The sequence below is a fragment of the Molothrus ater genome, chromosome 1 (assembly GCF_012460135.2).
Source record: "Molothrus ater isolate BHLD 08-10-18 breed brown headed cowbird chromosome 1, BPBGC_Mater_1.1, whole genome shotgun sequence".
In the NCBI taxonomy this organism is placed as follows: Eukaryota; Metazoa; Chordata; class Aves; order Passeriformes; family Icteridae; genus Molothrus; species Molothrus ater.
This window is the reverse complement of record NC_050478.2, coordinates 130,453,938-130,472,918: the sequence shown is the minus strand read 5'-3', so window position 1 is coordinate 130,472,918 and position 18,981 is coordinate 130,453,938. Positions and strand designations below refer to the sequence as shown.

At 40.1% G+C, this 18,981-nt stretch overlaps 1 protein-coding gene across 1 annotated transcript in view; it reads right to left on the bottom strand.

The window, feature by feature from the left end:
- Positions 1-8,059: 8,059 nt before the first annotated feature.
- STK3 (serine/threonine kinase 3) overlaps positions 8,060-18,981 on the bottom strand; it is a 129,263-nt gene continuing 118,341 nt past the window's right edge. Inside the window, exon 11 of the mRNA XM_036406489.2 lies at positions 8,060-11,396. Coding sequence (XP_036262382.1) covers positions 11,238-11,396 — 159 coding nt within the window. The 3' untranslated portion in view covers positions 8,060-11,237. The remainder of the gene's footprint in view (positions 11,397-18,981) is intronic.

Genomic DNA, 18,981 nt, shown 5'->3' with positions numbered 1-18,981 from the left:
CCAAGGCACCAGTCATATCCCTTGGTGAGGTGTTGTGCCAGAACTGTTCTTTTCTCATTATGTTATTCTTATTTTCTTTTCCAATTTATGCACCTGGCTTCCCATTAAGTTACATCAGAAATTAATTTGATCTCCTGTAACTAACTTTCAAGTTGCACACTATTCAGACAGGATAAAAGAATGTTCCCATCTGATTTCTGAAGCATTTTTTACTGATTCTGCCTTTTTACTGAAAAAAAAATCGCTTCTCATCTGAGAATAATTTACGGGGTTAAAAATAGAGCAATGGGTAATACATTATTCAAAGCAACAGTTCTACAGAGCAATCATTGAAGCTGCTAAGAAACATAACTCTCATTAAAAATTGTGGATCTCTTCACCCCTCAGATATAAAATTATGAGTTGTCAAGTGGAGGAAGCAACCTCCAAACAGTCTAGAAAGTGTTTCCCAAGATCACATGACACTGCTGGCAAAGGTCTGGCTCTGGAATTTATTTGCCCTGCTGGAAATGAGGATGGAGAACCATCTCGCAGGTGTTGGGACTCACGCTGACCTCCCACTGCAGAAATTTGTTTGCCTGACATCGCCTCACCCTTTACACACAACCCTAAATCATGTAAGTCCTCACTTGGATAAACACATGAATTTGCCATAAGAGGCAGTGGCACAAATCCAGCATTTCAGCTTCACAGAAGTGCAAAGAAACATCAGCACCTCCCACTCTTGCTTTTTTTCTTTAAGGGTACTAATGGGCTCTGGCTTCTCACAAATCCCTGTTCAGATATAAACAGGGCTAAGTTTTTCAGGAATTGGACAGAGTGCTATAAATCTGACAATTCCTTCTATAGATCTAAAGCAGCCTAAGAGCTGTCCATTTTCAGATGCACGGTCCAACATCTGCTTGTGGATGTGCAGATGTTCTGTGTGGTGCAAAAGTCTGTATAGCTTTGAGCAGACAATTCCACTGATGACGCTGTTGACTTTCAAAGAAAACTCTTCATCTTACTTGGAAGATGAGTGGTACTCACATAGCAGCTCAGTTTCCTTGCCAGCAGCTGCTGTGCTGCCCATCCCAAGCCCTGTACCTCCTGCTTCACCCTCTCTGTCTGCCACAGCCTGATGTGGCTATTCCTGCAGCCTCCATGACATATGAGAAAAAGTGATGTGCTGGGGTTATAACACAGCAAAATGGGGGTTTGGAGTTCCTGAATTAGGAAAATCATCCCCACTAACTTTCAGTAGAAATTATCCTTTCAAATTACTATGCTGTTTTTGAAATTCATGTTCCATCCCATTCTAGGAAATGTTCTGAATACTGACTGACACCCTACCATAGCCCCCTTAAGGAACATCCATTTGATTACCATTAGGTAAATTCTAATTTATTTCCATTGTATCAGTGCCTAGGCATGTCAGACTATGAGCTAGCACCTCCCTGTGTTAGGTTTTCCAAGTATGGCAGAAGAGAAAATTGTGGTTAACTTTTGGGAAAAATCTACTCTCTACATTATTTCATTCTTCTTTCCATACCAAGGTACACCTTCCTACTGCCACAGTTAGCATGATCATTTTTTAACATTTTGATCCCTTCCTATTATTGAAGGAAGAAGCCTTGGATGCATTTTTCTTTGGCGAGCTGGTTCTCAGCATTCCCTGTGGGAGCATGCTCTGAAGAAGACAGCTGAAAGCAGGGAAGAGGTGATGCCACTTGCAAGCACCTTCCAGGAGAGGGGCTTATCCCCATCCTACTCCCCTTATGTGTCTCCCCCTCTCTTGCAGGGTCATCAGAGAGGCAAGGCAGGCCCCACAACAGGGACATCTCAGCCAGCCAAAGTCAGGATGCAGCTCCTTCTCCAATCCTTCCTTCCTCAGCCTGGCAAGTGAACTACCAGGTCTGGCAGTTGATTTTTGCAAGGGACATCTCAGCTGCAGTACTGGAAATGCTTTATAATTAGAGGGAAATTTTGCTTATGCTTTTGATGGCAAAAATGCTTGGGCCTTCCTTATACATTGGTGAGGGCAGCCCCACTCCTGGCTCTCAAATTCCCCAAACTGGAACTGTACTGGTGCTCTCTCCAGTGCTACCAGTGCACTGCTGGAGAACACAAAGGATTCTGCCTCATGTGAGGCAGAGTAACACAGCACTGGCCCATCCACCAGTACACAAAAATACAAATATGCTTCCTCACACTCAGCAGGAGCCCCAGAGCACCAAAACAATTTAACATGCTGGGAAAGGAACAGAGGTGACAGGTGCATTTGATTTCCTTGGGAATCCCTTTAGATTCAGAGAAAGGTCAGTCTATACATACCAAGAATACAGAAGAAAAAGTCTTTGCTAGACAGTTAATGATACCTGAAATAAAACACCTGACAATTTTCCATCCTGAGAAAGCAGTATTATAAATGCATCTTTTCATCTTGCCAGAGAAGATGAGAAGAAAGCCGTAGGGAATGAAAAGTTAGTCTGTTTCAGTTCTGGGCTTTTAAAATAAAGCATTAATACAATGCAGCCCAGAAAAGAACAAACCTGAAGGGAAAACAAAGCTGCAACTGAACAGTGTTTCAATTCTTTCCTTGCAAAATGCACAGGGCAGTCATGTCTTGCATGGTCTCATTTAGAGATCTGGACCAAAAGTCAGAGGCCCCCCTTCCAAAAGTTTCAACTTCAAATTTCTAAGCACAGCCAGGGGTGTTAGACATATCCTCACCTGGGTCAGCAGCATGGCACTCCAAACATGAGGTTGGCAGCTTGACAATACTGGGGAGGTAAGGCCATGCAGGTTCTGTCACTTGCTGTGATGAGGGAACACAGCAGCTGCCCATTCAGCCCTCGATCCACTGATCAGGACAGAAGCTGGAAGACAGCTCAGAAATGCAGCACTAGTTCTTCTAAAACAGCCTGAATGGTTACTCCTCATTCGAGAGCAAAGAGCTGAACTAAACAGTTCACATTAGTCAAACACTGTGCAAATAAGACTTTATCCTACTCTAGCTGAAAGATAGGACCAAACTGTTGAGGTTTTTGTGGAGGCAGTAACTGAAGACAAGTGCTATGAGATGTATAAACTTATGTCAGTTGATGGACTGAATAAATCAACACTAACTACACTTAAAAGGCTTCAAAATTATACCTATTCTTGGAATAAATTTGCATTAAAATTTGGGATGCAGGACTACTGTATTGCTGGTCCTATAATCCTAGAGATCCTCAATTCCTTACTTTAATAATTACATATTTGGGGGCTGTTTAAACATCTGCTTGTCAACAAAATTATAATTACATTAACTAGGAGAAACAGGCCTCTTGGGTTTGTTGAATCTAATAGAACACTGTTGCTATTGATTTTATCCACATTACATTGTGGAATGTAAACAGCCTCAAAAACAAATCTATTTTTATAAAAGCTGAGCAATCAGTGGTGGATGTGTTTCCTTAGCAGGAGAGGAACCCACATACCTATAGTGGGTTACCAAATTGCTTTTGGTGGTTTTAGAGTTTCTAATGGAATGAGAGACTCTTAGAATGAGTCAGAGAAATATTTCAGTTGTATTTATTGAAAATTTATTGAAATACTGAACCAGTACTCATCACATCAGAGAATTCTGTAAACTTTCTGAGGTAAATCGGATTTGGACTAAGCAATTGTATGTGCATATAAATTGGTGCAGTGCAGAACATTAATACAATCACCCCATTATCTTCTGAACAGTCTCAAGTCCATTTTCTGTAAAGATCAACTAACAGGAAAAGCAACACAAAATTTCTTCTGGATTTCAGGAAAAGTTATTTTATTAATTATACTTACAAGTGAAGCATTTGACTTGTTTCTGCATTTTTAATACAAAACACTTTGAAAAATTCTAGTCTTCTTTCAGCAGGAAAAATTGGTATATGACAAATAAATACGACTTACCTAGACTGAAATAACAGCTGCACTTTTAAAAGAATCTCATGCTTTTGGATATGGTTGCTATGAAAAATGGTACTACTACTTACTCCTTCCTCAAATAATCTCTGACCTCCATAATCTCTGGACTATGACACCTGTTTTCATGTGCGATGAGAGATCAAAAGGACACCTCTTGCTGTTAAGCCCATACACCCCACTGTACTGCAATAAAAATGAAATATCAATTGATGCATCACACAAGAGGTTTAGTGTCATATAAATCAACTCAAAAGCTTTTGGTATCCCTCTTTGATGTATTTGCTGCAAGGCTCTTTTTAACAGCAACCATGCAGGCCTTGGGAGCCAGGAGGAGTGCAAAGCAGCAGAAAGATCTGAATAGGGGAAAAGAAATAGTGCTAGAAACATCTGAGGGCCACAGCCACCTTCTCATGCATCAATCCTTCCAGTGACACCGAGGGAATGAAAGGAGGAATGCGGGGGTAGGGTGCTTGTTTCTGGGCACACCTGTATGCAGCAAAGGAACAGCTGTGAGAATTATCCTGGTCAGCTCCAAATATTGTCCAGAGGAGCAAAACAGGACTGGGAGGGCTGAGCTTTTCTCTGGGAGAAGCTAGGGAGAGATACTGCAATATCTGTCCTCAGAAGAAATATCCACAAGGAGAGAAAACCAGTTTTTAGTAAACAACATGTGGCTTAATTAATTTGACAGAGGAAAATATAAGCAGGTACATTAGCATGTAGCCATGTATATTTACAAATTTCATTTCTGTAGCTGTGATACCTAAAGAAAAAATTTTTAAGGATGCTGGGGTTTGCAGTGCCATGGTAAATGGTGAATGCCATTAATGTTTCCCCCCATTGTGACAGACAGAAAATCTGTATTTGAGCCCAGAATCAGATTACAGTTTAATTCCTTCCAGTTCTTCTTGCTGCCTGGGCAGCTCCCTACTTAGTGCCCAGTTTATCCCCTCTGAATTTTCTGTGGCCTTTAGAAAGGCCTGTTTGCACCAAACAAGTACCAGCATCAGGCAATTTGCCAACAGCACATGAAAAATTCCTGCTCCCACCATCACTTGTGGCAAAGCTAAAGCCAGCACCCACAGTAGGAACTTGGGAGGCTGAGGAATAGTGCTGATGCACTAAGAAAGGTCCTGGCACAGGGCATGGAGAGGTTGTTAGCTGAACTCTTCCACTGCACTGAGATCACTTCCTAAATAGTTTTTGTACATCAATAAAAAATGGACACAAGGAACTTTATCTTTCCCAAGGGTCATGGGCCATGCTGCAGTCCAGCCAACCAAGTAAAGCAGCATCAAAAGCTGTTTGCCACCACAGCATGGCCTTGTCCCTGAGGTAACAGCTGGCTCCTCCAAGGCTTCCCAGACCACAGGCCTTGATTTGAGCTCAGTGCTGCCCTGCTGGGGACCAACAGCTTCCAGTGTCACACTGCTCTCTGAGCAGAGCGGGGCTCCCTGCCCTGTGTTGGTTCCTGGCACTCTGCAGGAGCCCCAGTGCCTGCAGCACAGCCCGGCAGGGAGGGGAGCAGGGGGACAGCAGCGGCTTCCAGCAGGGCACAACACTTACAGGACATCCTGAGCAGGGGCACAGCTCATCCAGCCCTCCAATAAAACCATCTCCATCCATGTCTGCCCAGAGCTCGAGCATGCAAAGTCTCTCCATGCACAGACAAACGTTTGCCATCAGAAGCCTCTGTAACCCCAAAGAAAGGAGGAGAAAACACCCCCACTTTGGTGACTTTGATTAGGTTCTTTTTAATTTTTATTTACTTGGCACTGTTATGGTATGTTTCCATTTATATAAAGCTTAAAAAAAATTAAAACTTCTATCTTTAAAGTAGAAACAGGATGAATAAAGCATGAACATCGAAGACAATAAACATCAATGGAAGAAAATCAGATGTGAAATATCAACACAGAACAGTAAATTGTACAGATGACTACCTGATTTGCTTTTTTCAGCCAACACATTTTTCCTCACATCCACAGTTAGCCTCATAAGCCACCTGGCCAGCTGCAGATGCCATATTCTTTTTCTTCTCTCCCCAAAGAAAACTTTTAAAAATTGTTTCTTTCTTCCTGTTTCTGTGACAAATACTACTCTTCGCCAATGCAGACGACTCTCTGAAGGCCTAGTGAAATGAAGTGTGAATCTGTCCTGAGGACTGTGTAGCAAATAATGGAAAAAAATATAAAGCATCTGTTGGCCTGGGACTAACAATTATTCTGAAAGATTTGCTCAGAATCTGAACATCCCATCCTTTCAAAGAAAGGAAAAACAGGACAGCTGAGACTTCAGTGATCTCTGAATAGAAAAAGAGAATAAAAGCTCTTGCTGACATTTGCATGTGCCCACTATGTCCAAAGGACACTTGGCTCAGGGGATGCTCCTAAAAAGTAATGCCCACATTCATTTTCCTGAGCAGGAGGAAGAGAAGGAGGAAAATATGGGGAATTTTCACATATGCTTTAAAAACGCTAACAAATTAAACCAAATCAAAATGGATTAGAGCACACCATGTAAAAGATAGGCCCTTTCAAGAATGAATGCACTGAACAAAGAGGAGAAACGCATTTTGTGAAAAAGTATTTCACAAATGCAACTTAATAACTTCACACTAAGCCATCAATGTAATTAGGCTTTCTCCAAAAAGCTTAAGCTATTAATTGGCTTATTAATATCCATTTGGCACAACACAATCATGAGAAACAACATGGGCTATGCAGGATGTGTCCAAGGCTTTCATTGTCAATAGTGGGCATAACACTGCTGCATCACAGCCTGGCATGGAAATATCCCACAGCAAATTTCCCAGCCAGCTGCATGACACAGCCTCAAATTGCACCAGGGCAGGTCTTAATTTGGCATTGGGAAAAAATTCTTCACTGAAAAGATTGTCAGGCACTGGAACAGGCTGCCCAGGGAAGTGGTGGTGTCACTATCCCTGGAGGTATTGAAGACACGTGGATGCTGCACTTAGGGCCATGGTTTAGTGTGGGGTTTGCAGTGCTGGGTTAACACTGGACTCGATAATCTTAGATCTATTTCAAGCTAAACTATTTAACATGTATCACTGCCTTTGGAAACACAGAAAGAAATGTCACTGTAAGCTGGACTCCAATTTAAGAATTTTCAGGTATTTAAGAATGCAAAGAAATAAAGACTTTCTTACTTCATGAGATCTTTCTGATGAGCTTTATAACCAGGTATACACTTAAGAAAAAGTAACCCTCATCATACCACACTGATAGAGCCATATGCAGAGCAAGTGCTTCACAGAAGTTGTACAGTACACATTCTGCTTGGAAGCACCAGTGCCTTTCCGTGGTGAGTCAGGCTATCCCATGTACCTGGGCAGGCATCCACTCACCATGAGCCATATTTATATCTGAAAATTGAACACACTGAATGGAGAAGCAGCCCAAAGCCACTGTGCATGCTCATCAAAATACACTGTGCAATGCAGACAAGCTATTTTTTCTGGTAAATAAGTAGTAAATAATTACAATATCCAATAAATGTCAGATTAATTCAGATTAGCAGCAATTTTTGTGACTTCAAACATACCGTGGTTCACTAAGGAGCATCAGTCATGAGTTCCTTTTACTGAAATGTATTTGTGGGCAAGTTATTAAGAGAATAATTTTAAAAAATCAGAAGAAACAGGCAATGGAATTATACTCCAGACATTAAATGCAGCCACTTTTCTACTCAAGTCTATCCATTGCCTACTGGTTTTCTAGTATCATGAGAACAACAAAGGAACAACTCACACCCCTTATGTCCACTAGCACCTCCAAGTTTAAGAAGACAGCCAAGATATTTGGGTGATGCTCAGCTGTCTCAGGATTAGGCCTTCAGCAACATCAGATTGCAGAGAGAAGACTTCCACAGAGTACTGAGGATTTCTGGCCTGATCCATTTCCATGGGATCCTCAGACTTCTAATTCTTGCAGCACTGTTGTGATCTGGAAAAATCCTTTCCAGAGCTGACTTTGAGAGACATGGGTTTCTGTGCTCACAGTGTTACAGAAAGGAAACAAAACATGAGGAATGACTACGGAAATGAACATTAATGATTATTATTAAGATCATTTTGCTTCAGTTAGAATGAACAAGTCAACAATTATACAGGAAAAATTAGCTTTTATTAAAAATGTTTAGTAATAAGCAATGATTTTCCAAAATTGTTTTAACTTACTAAACCTAAACATACAAAGTCAGAAACAAACAAGAAACTGCTTGGTTAAAATCTTATTGAAGGTTAACTTGTCAGTAGTTCTATTAGATTTCCTGCAAGCCTTGCTTTTAAAATATCTTATTTATTGTTCTATTGGGTTTCTTTTACAGAGATGCTCATCCTCCAGTAGAGATGTGTAGTCAACAACATGGATGATTTGATTCATTTATATAAACAGAGGAAAGAAAAAATGAGTTGCGTCCATCTCTGAGTACAATGTCGATGCTTGCAGAGGATTCAGAGGTCCATATGCCGGCTGCTGAAGCCCAAGGCAGCTCTTACACTGACTGCAGTTTGCACCATACCAGAACGGCACCATACCAATTTCATATTAATTTATGAAAGTATTCTTTGGTCACAAACATCCTGTACCTACCCAGTTTACAGTGCATCAGATGCTACTTTTCACCCTTTTCAGTAGCTTGTTTTATTTGTTTTATTCATTCCATTCAGATTTTCCTCATACATGTATATTCCATTTCTGTGTGCGTGCATGTGCACAAAGTCTGAGTTGTTTCTATGTAGACACATCAGGATAGAAAAAGAGGATGTCATTTACCTTCTGATAGCTATCAGATGTCAGACTGCAACAGCTCTAGTCTAAAATAGCCTTTTATTGGAGTCCCCACAGGATACACAGTTCATCTTTAGGGTACCACATTACTGAAGTTTTCAAAATACACAAAATAAGAAATTTGTGATCCTTTTATATTATTGCCTATTAGACTGTAAAGCCACATCACTCAAACTCAAAGTCTTATTTTTGGTGTGAAAAGTTTAAGATTGAGTAAGGGAAAATCTAGCTGCTGAGACTGCAAGTAGAGTGTCTAGACAATGATACTTTGCTTAAAAGGCACACCAAGAAAAGGCAAGCTAGGTTCCTCTCCTGATGGTTTAAACCTGTTCTATATTTTCTCTTTTATATATATAGATATGAATATATATGTGTGTATATCTACACAAATCAATGTATGAACACACACCTTTGAGCTTTTGAGAACAGAAAGTTCAAGAAGTAGAAATTACTTTAAATAAATAAGAACCATAGTAATGGGGGAAGTTGGTGCTGTTATTTTTTTCCTGCATTATGATTATAATCTAATGACACAGTGATATGTTTATACCATTTTTTACTTTACATCATTTAGTTGTATAAATGTGAGGCATAGGACTACCAGGTGCATTTTATCTTGCCTAAAGTAATTTTTATGGATCTTCTGTGTTCTTACATTTTCACAAGGAATGGTCACTGCTCTAAGAAGTATGAAGAGAGTTGAGGATAAGGACGTTCTAATAATCACAATTAAGATTTATTTGCCTCTAGGGTTTACATGTCAGAGCGTGGTGTGCATGCAAACACACAGAGAATGACAAGGACAGCGACGGCTGTATACGGCTCAAACCCAAGTACTGGTACCAGCATGGCTGCAGAATGTTGATCCTCTAAGAACTTTTTGTTTCCATTGGCATAAGCTTTGTGACATAATGCATCATTTCCAAAATTGGCACTATTCCATCTAAATGGTCCACATATGTTGACAATTAATGTTAAGAGGTATGAGATGATTACTAACTTCCAGAAAACGTTTAACAGAAGATGCCCATACAGTAGTCACCATTAAAAGTTTAAGAGCCGAAGGCTGAATGTAAAGATCTTTTCAGCTGTATTGTTTAAAGAAGTATGACTACCACAGTGAAGTTATTTACATACAAGGCAATGATAGTAAAGATTTCAATACAGAACACAGCAGATTGTTTAGAGAGTGGATCACATTTTCTGCGAAGTCTGAAATATATCTTACAACGTTGTAAATTCTACCAATAGATATTCCACAACATAAACCAGACAAGAACTTATAAAAAGCTATTAAGAGCTTGGTCCTGCATTTCTGAGTCCCCAAAATCTACCAACAGAAGACTATAGGAATTTTGAATGTTTAGTAACTGCAGGACAAACCCCAGAAAACTATTAAATGTTGCTTCTTTTCTGTACTTATTAAATATAAGTATTCAATTTATTTTCTTTGGTTTTTAAATTACTATCCCTTTGTAGCTACAATATGAAAACAAACAAACCCCAAAGCACTAATAATTCCCCTCTCCCCTCAAAACAGTGATTAAAAAAACCCAAATTAAACAAAAAACATATCCAGAAAGTGTAGCTGTTACTTCATTATAAAACTACCGTGCAAAATAGAGGTTTATACTGGTCAGAATTGCAATAGCAATTGGAAGTTTACACTTAAGGAGTGACTGTAAGTATTGCTTCTCCTGAATAACAAAAATTAAAACTGATTAGGCACTTGTTTTCTTGTTTAATGACAGCTCACTTAGTGTGCGTACAAATGACAGAAATCCTCTCTCAAAGAATGCTCTGTAGTGTAACAACTGTACTGTACAACAGTCCCTGATTCAGGAGAGCAGAAAAACATGTGCCTATTACTTACTTTATTCCTAAATTTTACTGCTATGAATGGACTGGATACATGTTCAAGTGCTGTCCTGAATCAGGATATGTGTTGAATTTGGAGTTTTAAAAGATACTACAGTGGTGAGCAGCTTTTCATTATACTACAATAGCAAGTTTATCTAATTTGACTCTGCTCTCCACAGTATTATTCTAATACTTCCCAACAGAAAACAGGCATAAAATAAATAAGATAACCAAAGATTACATAATAAATATGCTACTATGTGGGAGAAAAATACATTGTAATATAAGGCTCGGTAGTGTTGCACAATCAAGAAAACATTCCAGGTGCTCCAAAACACAACTCCCCATGTACAACACCAAGTTACCACTACCCACCTGAAAAAGATTGGGAAGTAACAGATTAAACTTCTATTACATTAAACATCTGAAAATGCAAACAAGTGGTAAAGTGTTTTGCTGCCTTTGCAGAACACCATATGAATATTCATGACTGCTGCAATTGTCACTGCTGATGAAGGAAAATTTAACAGATTGGATTTTTGAAAACTCTCATAATCAAATTCCTTCTGGCTTAGAAAGCTACCAGTGTCCACACTGACTCCTAGTATTATGTTTGAAAGGAAAACAAACTCAGAAATTTTGCTGCCTCCGTTTCTTTGCATCCATTGCATCTAGGATAGGTTGCCTCTTTGCAGTGTACCTCTGACGAAGCTCCTCAATTTCTCGTTCCATCATAGGGTCCAAAGCCTTTAGTCTCATCTGTAATTCTTCTAAACTCAGATTTTTTAACTGCAAAACAACAAAAACAATTCCACAAAAAATATTAGAAACTGTTTTCAACAAAAAAGAAAATCATTGCCTTTCATAAACCTTTAATTTACAGCTGCAGGGTTTTTACACACTTGGAGCATATGTATACATATGGATATAACTGTTGATAAAGCCAAAAGCCTTACTGTGCTCCACAGTAAATAACAGCCTATGAAAGCAAACACACATAGTACATTTAATAGAAAATAAAAAAAAACCCTTAGCAAACCTTGCAAATAAATCACAAATAAATACAAGACTGGAGTTTAACTCATTAGGCTGAAAAAAGCATGCCACAGAATACAAACATATATATATACACTTCATATATATAACTTATATTGCATAATCAAGTACTTCTTATTGAACTTCATATAGAAGCCTGAAAAATACACTGCTGCTGTAAGTAATATTCTTGAGAGATATTTAGGAGTACTTTCTGATAAGAAGGACAAGGCATCTTCCTCAACAGACTGCTGTTAGAACTACTCAAAACAAATAACAGTGTTTTAAGTAATACATTAAATAATTTCCTGAATTCATGGGAGTTACCTTTGACCAAGTTATTTTCTCTCAAAAATATTTTCTCAGAATGTTTAACAGTCCATTACATTGCACTCATTTCAAGTGAGTGATCATACAACACATAAATGACTTCACTGCCTTACTTGCTGCTGCCAGCAAAGGCTGGAGTCTTGTCAGATACTGGGGCATGTTGGGCACTATATAAATATATAAATATATAAATATAATATGCTCCACCTGCTATTGCATGGAATCATCTGCATTTAAAATGTGTTCTTTGTCTGGCCTATGTGTTTTTTTCCTGATGTAATTCAGTGCCATTCTACATTTTTCTTTTGTTAGAATTGCCCATGTGCCATTCAGTCACATTATTCACCAGCGTGAAAACAGTCAGCAAATTTAAAATAGCACATATAATTTCCTCTTACAAAAGGGATAATCTTTATTTTGTTTGCAAATGATCTGACATTGCAAACAAGCAAACAAGCACAGTACCTAACTCATGAGTAAAAAAACCCAAACTTTTCTGAATCAACTACCAATGAGTCAATGCTTCATTCATGAATCTAGGGCAGGCTTCTATCAACACAATCTGATCTGTTTTCCCTGAGGAATTAACTGCTACTTTTGATCTTTATTTTTATCAGCAATTGAGGCACATAAATTAGCAACACATACTGCTTGCTACGTAGAGTTCAAACCCCAGCATTATGACTTCCACTAACAGACTACACTGCACATAGTAAACAAATAATTTAAAGTCATAATAAAGAGAGTGGGCATATCAGAAATGCGTAACAGAGCATATGGAAAAGATGCACATTCTCATGCAACATCATTTTAACCATAAGGTTCCTAATGAAGAGGGGATTAAACCCCACATGTCAAAATATCTTTGAGGACTAAAGATCCCAAGATCTTTATGAGCCTTCAGATGTGCTCAGCAATGTTGGTCTTACAGAATCACAGAATACGCCAAGCTGGAAGGGACCCACAAGGATCATCAATGTCCAATTCCTGGCCCTGCACAGAATAGCCCCAAGAGTCCCATATCAGGTGCCTGGGAACATTGTTCAAGTGGTTCTTTAACTCAGGCTCAGTACTGTGATCACTTCCCTGGGAAGCCCTTCCAGTGCCCAACCACCCTCTGGGTGAAGAACCTTTTGAAATGTCCAACCTAAACCTCCCCTGACACAACTTCAGGCCATTCCCTCGAGTCTGTCACTGGGCACCACAAAGAAGAGATTAGTGCCTGTTCCTCCTCTTTCACTCATGAGGAAGTTGTAGATGGCAATGAGATCTCCCCTCAGTGTCCTCCAGGCTGAACAGACTAAGTGACTTCAGATGTTCTTCATATGGCTTCCCCTCCAGACCCTTCACCACCTTCTTTGCTGCCCTCCTTATGACACTTTGTTTGCCCTTCCTTGCTTTCTTCCAAAGACTCTTCTTCTCCTTATGAAGGAAAGAGTTGCCTCCCAACGCATCAAATATCATCCATTTTATTGCACTCCTCCCATTTAACATATAAAAAAAGATAGGGGAAAGGAATTCCTCACTCACCAAGAATTTTGCAGAAGAACACCTTTCCATTTTCAGAGGAAGAAAAGATTAAAACCCTGCACTATTCTATTTAATTTTTAGCTCACTGATATATGTAACTAGCATATGATGCACTTTTCCATGAAGATATTCTCTTAGAGGAGTTAAGTGTCAGAGACTTTAAGTATAATGGGAAGAGATGTCAGTGCCAACTCCACTGCTTAACTGATCCCAACAGAGCACAGATGAAAGGAGCAATAAACCCACGTGTGACAGAAATAATGTATTTAGCACGTGTGACAGGAATAATGCATTTGGAGCTCCACAGACCAGCAAATGCCTAAGGCAGACACTGAATAATCTTGTGTGCGTGTTTTGTGAGAACTGCCAGTGATGAAGTCCCTACCCACTCTTGGCCAGTCTGGACAGCCACTTATTCACTCTCAGTCACCACTGTAGACATCAAGCTTAAACGACACAGAATAGACTCCAACTGATGTAATTACATAATTATTCTGCTCTGAAAAACATTTTTTCATAAATTAGCAGAGAAGAATGTGGTGGGTGAGTTTTTATTTAAATTTCAATCAAGAAACTGAGCCAGAAAACAGAATTAACTACTCTTTAAAGATCACAGACAGCTGGGATGAATATTAAAATACAAAGAAAATTAGTTTTTTAAGCCAGAGACCAAGAAACTTTCAGAATTATCTCAGACATGTCTCCCAGGAGATCCAGATAGCCACAGTACTCATCTATATGAACAGCTGATACTCAGGACATTTAAAGGAAGGAAGTGGGAGAAAACAGAAGAGTTAGGAAGGTCTCACCTATCTGGCATCAAATGAGAAAACCACTTATTCAGCCATAGCTCAGTCTGGGAAATTATGTGTGTGTGTCTGTGCACATACGTTTCCTTGACAAATTAAAAAATATATTTCTTTGACTTCTGTCTGTGCTATAGGTATTACCTCAAAACCCTAAAAGCCTGCAATAATCCAAACACTGAATGCAACAGCAAATATATCAAATAATATGTGTAGAAATATCTCAAACAAGATATTTCATTACTCCTATGTAATTTATTGCCCTGCATGAATAAATATTTTGGTTCAAATTCTTAAAGCAATAGAGCTCAGCATTCATTCACTTCCACTTGCAAACAGTTTCCAATTTAAACTGCCATAAATAATTCACCAAGTAGCTTGTAGCAGTAACTACTGGGGCTACTGGCATTAATGGGAGGGAGAGGGAAGCAGTCAGTAGCACAAGCTACAGGAATTCTGAAAGGATTTAAATATTTCAGTAGCTTTTTAAAAGCTGTTAACTGTAACAAATTGTTACAATTACAATTGTAATCAGGATAGCATTTGTGTGACAATAACAGATAATTCCATTTCTGCCACTCCACGTAATGGACTGAATCATGTCCTTTCAGAGATCCAACACCCACAACCACACAAGAGACAGTAATTAGTGTCATGAAGGGCCACTTCCAAGACAGAGGTCTTAATGGAGTTTCTGGTAGCAGCATTTGCCTTCACTGGGACCCTTTATTTCACCAGATAATCACATTTGGGATTTGGGAAAGCAATAGTCCAAACTCCAACTTACAATGCCACACACAGACACAGCCTTTTAGAGTGAGTACACTTACCTAGTTTTCTAGAAGAAAGATTAGGTGTACAATGATAAAACTTTTCTCCTTAAAGATGTATTTGTTAACCTACTCATTAAAGAGAGATACAATGCATAAGGGAAGCAAATCAAACAAGGAAGTCAAACCACACCAGAGCCAGATGACATTAAATAATTTCTCCTCAAAGCTAATATATTCTCAAGACACAGTCACAGGCAAAGAAGCCTCACTGAAATTCTCTGCTTTGTTACGGCAAGGGAAATCAACTTTGCCTATGAAGAGACCAGACAACAGTCATCCTTATGGGACAAAAGCTCCCAGTGCTGCAAGCTGAGTGCCAGCAGCTCCTGCCTCCACCTTCTCCTCTCCCTGATCCGGGGGGAAATCCTGGTGGAAGGCAAACTTTCAGGAAGGAGTTCCATCGACCCAAGTTCCCAAGTGGCTGAAGTATCTTCCACCAGTACCAACCTAAGATGGGACAAATACAATAAAAGCATAACTAACCTTCTAACTGAACTACAATTTTCAGTTATTATCTTTGGAAAAGGCAACTCAGCCACACACTTGGGAGACCAGTAAGTCTGGAAACATAGTACACTTTATCTCAAACTTCCAGCAAATAGGACACTAATAATTTAATTCCTTCTTGCTCATTTTTCAACTTATTTGTAATAGGTTAGAGGCTTTTCCAGGAAAGGCCACATGTAGATGTTAAAAAGGAGCAGAACAGATAAGGAATCATTAGCAAGCTTTTTTTAATGTGACTGTCCTCATTACACTGGGATACAGTAAAAATCCAAAAGTTGAGGCAGCTCCAGGCATGAAGTGTTCCAGTTGCCATCAGAGCACAGGTCAGAGCTACAAGTGCTCCACAGACAGGCATGCTGCCCTTGTGGGAAGGTGGCAGGAGCCACTGCTGATCACTCCAGGAGTTTAAAATAATCCAGCATGATCATGCAAGGTTTGCTGAATACAAATTAGCATGTCATCAGAAGAACACTTCTTGTTTTAGTGGGCTGACCCTGTCTGGATGCCAGGAACTCACAAAAGCTGCTCTGTCACTCCCACACCTGGACAGGAGAGAGAAAATGTAACAAAGATTCACGAGCTGAGATAAGGTCTGGGAGAGACCACTCACCAAATTCTATCATGGGCCAAATAGAACTGAATCAGGGATGCTAATTAAATTTACTTATAACAAAATCAGAGCAGGATAACAAGAAGTCAATTGGACTTCTGTTAAAACATCTTTCCTCAGTTAATCAGACTATAGAAACACCTTCCCTCCACCCCTCCCTCCTTCCCAGCTGTATGTCCTTCCCCCACCAGTGGAGGGAGACAGGGAATGGACGTTTTGATCAGTATATCTCATGTTGCTTCTGCTGCTGCTCAGGGAGAGGTGTCCTTCTGCTGCTCCAGTGTGGGGTCCCTCCCACGGGAGACAGTCCTTCATAACTTCCCCCATGTGAGTCCATCCCATGGGCATCAGTCTGCACAAACTGCTGCAATGTGAGTCACTCTTCCACAAGGTGTAGGCCTTCCAGGACAGGCTTCTCCAGCATGGGTCACACACAGGATCACAAGTCCTAGCAGGAAACCTGCTCCAGCATGGGCTCCTTTCTCCACAGGTCTGGAGGTCTCCATCAGGAGCCAGCTCCAGCACAGGCCTCCCACAGATTCACAGATCCCTTTCCAACATCCCCGTGCTCTCCACAGGGTGCAGGTGGATCTCTGTATTGCCATCTACCTCTGTGAACTGCAGGGGCACAGTTGCCTCACCAGAGGCTGCAGGGGAACCTCAGCTCCAGCGCCTGGAGCTGGAATCTCCTCCCTCACTTCTTCTCCCATGACTTTGGTGTCTGCAGAGTTGTTGCTCCCACACAATCTTACTCTGCTCCTCTCTGGCCACAATTACCACTGGCAATACCTTTACTTTCCTTCTTAAATATGTTATCACAGAGATGTTACCACCATTCCTGACTGGCTCGGCCTTGGCCAGCAGCAGGTCCAGAGCTGGCTGCCACTGGCTCTGCTGGATATGGGGGAAGCTTCTGGCAGCTTCTCACAGAAGCCACCCAGCTACCAAAACCTGGCCACACAAACACAATACACCTATGCCAAATACATTCTTACTCTGGTCATTACTGGTTTCAGGTGACTGTTTTTTTTATGTGTCCTCAGTGAGACACAAGGAACTTTTCTCTCACATAGTGATGTACTCACCTCCCAGAACCAAACTTCTGCAAGGGAAGTGCAACAAGTTTTACTTTTTTTGTCTTTTGGTCTAACTTCTTGCATCCCATATGGGCTAGGTTTATTTGGATCACTATTTTCAGCAAACCAAAGAATAATTACTTGCAATCAATACTACTGCCTGCAGGAGGACCCACACTGTATATTACATATTTTTTTACAATCCTTGTCAAAATTCTGGCCAAAAGGGGCACTTGGAAAATAGGTGTGCATTCCTGTCTACAGACCTGAGTTCTGAGCAATAAGCTCAGAAGGAAGGACATAAAGTACAATCAAAAATGGACTCTCAGAAGTGGTGAAGTCAAAGAGTACAATGTAAGTCCTGACTACTGGATCCCACACGTGTCCAGCATAGGAGCCAGACAGATGGACCAAGTATCTGAGATACTTGGTGGTGCCTGCAGTCCATGGATTAAAGTGAGGGGGTCTGGAACTCCATAGGCACACTTGGCCAACTCATATCTGTAGCCAGCCAAACTTTTCAGGGGGTGGAAGCCAAAGTTGTGGTGGATGTAGAACACTATAATCTTAATCCATTCTGGACAGCAAGAGAAGTAAATAAAACCTCTATGCCAATCATGTTTTCAATATGATAAAAGTAGATTCCATTATTAATTCCATAATGCATGAGTTACCATTGCAAACCTCCAGTCTATCAAAGTAAATTATGAAATACTGCTATTAAGCTTGTGCACCAAAAACAAGCAAATGCATTTTCAGGGTTTAAATTTTTAAGAAAACAGATATACTTGAAAAAACAAATTCTTCCTAGCAACTGCTTAAATGAGTCTTACATGCAACATGCCTATTAGGGGCCTTTGATTAAAAAATATGGATTATTAATACTATATTCTGAGTCATCTATTTTCCCATCTGCTAGCAATTCCTACAGTATGATCAACAGAATGGCTAACAACAATTATTGCATCAATGGCAATTGCAAAAGGGGGTTGTCCACAGCACCTTCTAAGATTTAACCAGTGCATATCTTGGATTTTCTTGTGTGTTATCTTCTGTTAAGATAACAGAAACTTTTCTGTCCAGCTATTCACTTCCCTCTGTCAAGTAGAGTTTTCTTTTCTCTAGTGGAATGAGCTCCACTTCAAACTCCTTTTTTTTACTGGTATAAAAAGTTAAACTTGGGTCAGAATCCAAAAGGTACAAGGTAGGCATTTCTGCCCAATTTATCTCTGCTACAAATTCACATCCAAAATCTGTGAATCTCAATAGTGAAAACATTGTCACACACTTGTGTGCAAGGAAATACTCCCCAGCTACTGCTGTCTGTTCAGCTGCTTCCAGGCAGCAACAGGAGGAGAACTGCTTTATGTCTGCTTACACAGCAAATCCTGCTGACCCTGCCTAAGCAGTGCCAGGTGAGGATGAGCTGTCTCAGGCACCCACTGGCCACACAGCAGAGCTCTGACTTGTTGCCATCCCCACCCCTGCTGTCACTGCAAATCAGTCTTGAGAAAAACTGGGATGGGGAATGGAATGAGGGCATTTATTTCAGGGTGTCTGAAGAGCAAGAATGCTTGTGGCAATGCACAAAGTTATACAAATATAAAAAGGAAATTATTTACTGTAACAATTTATAGGAGAGAAGGA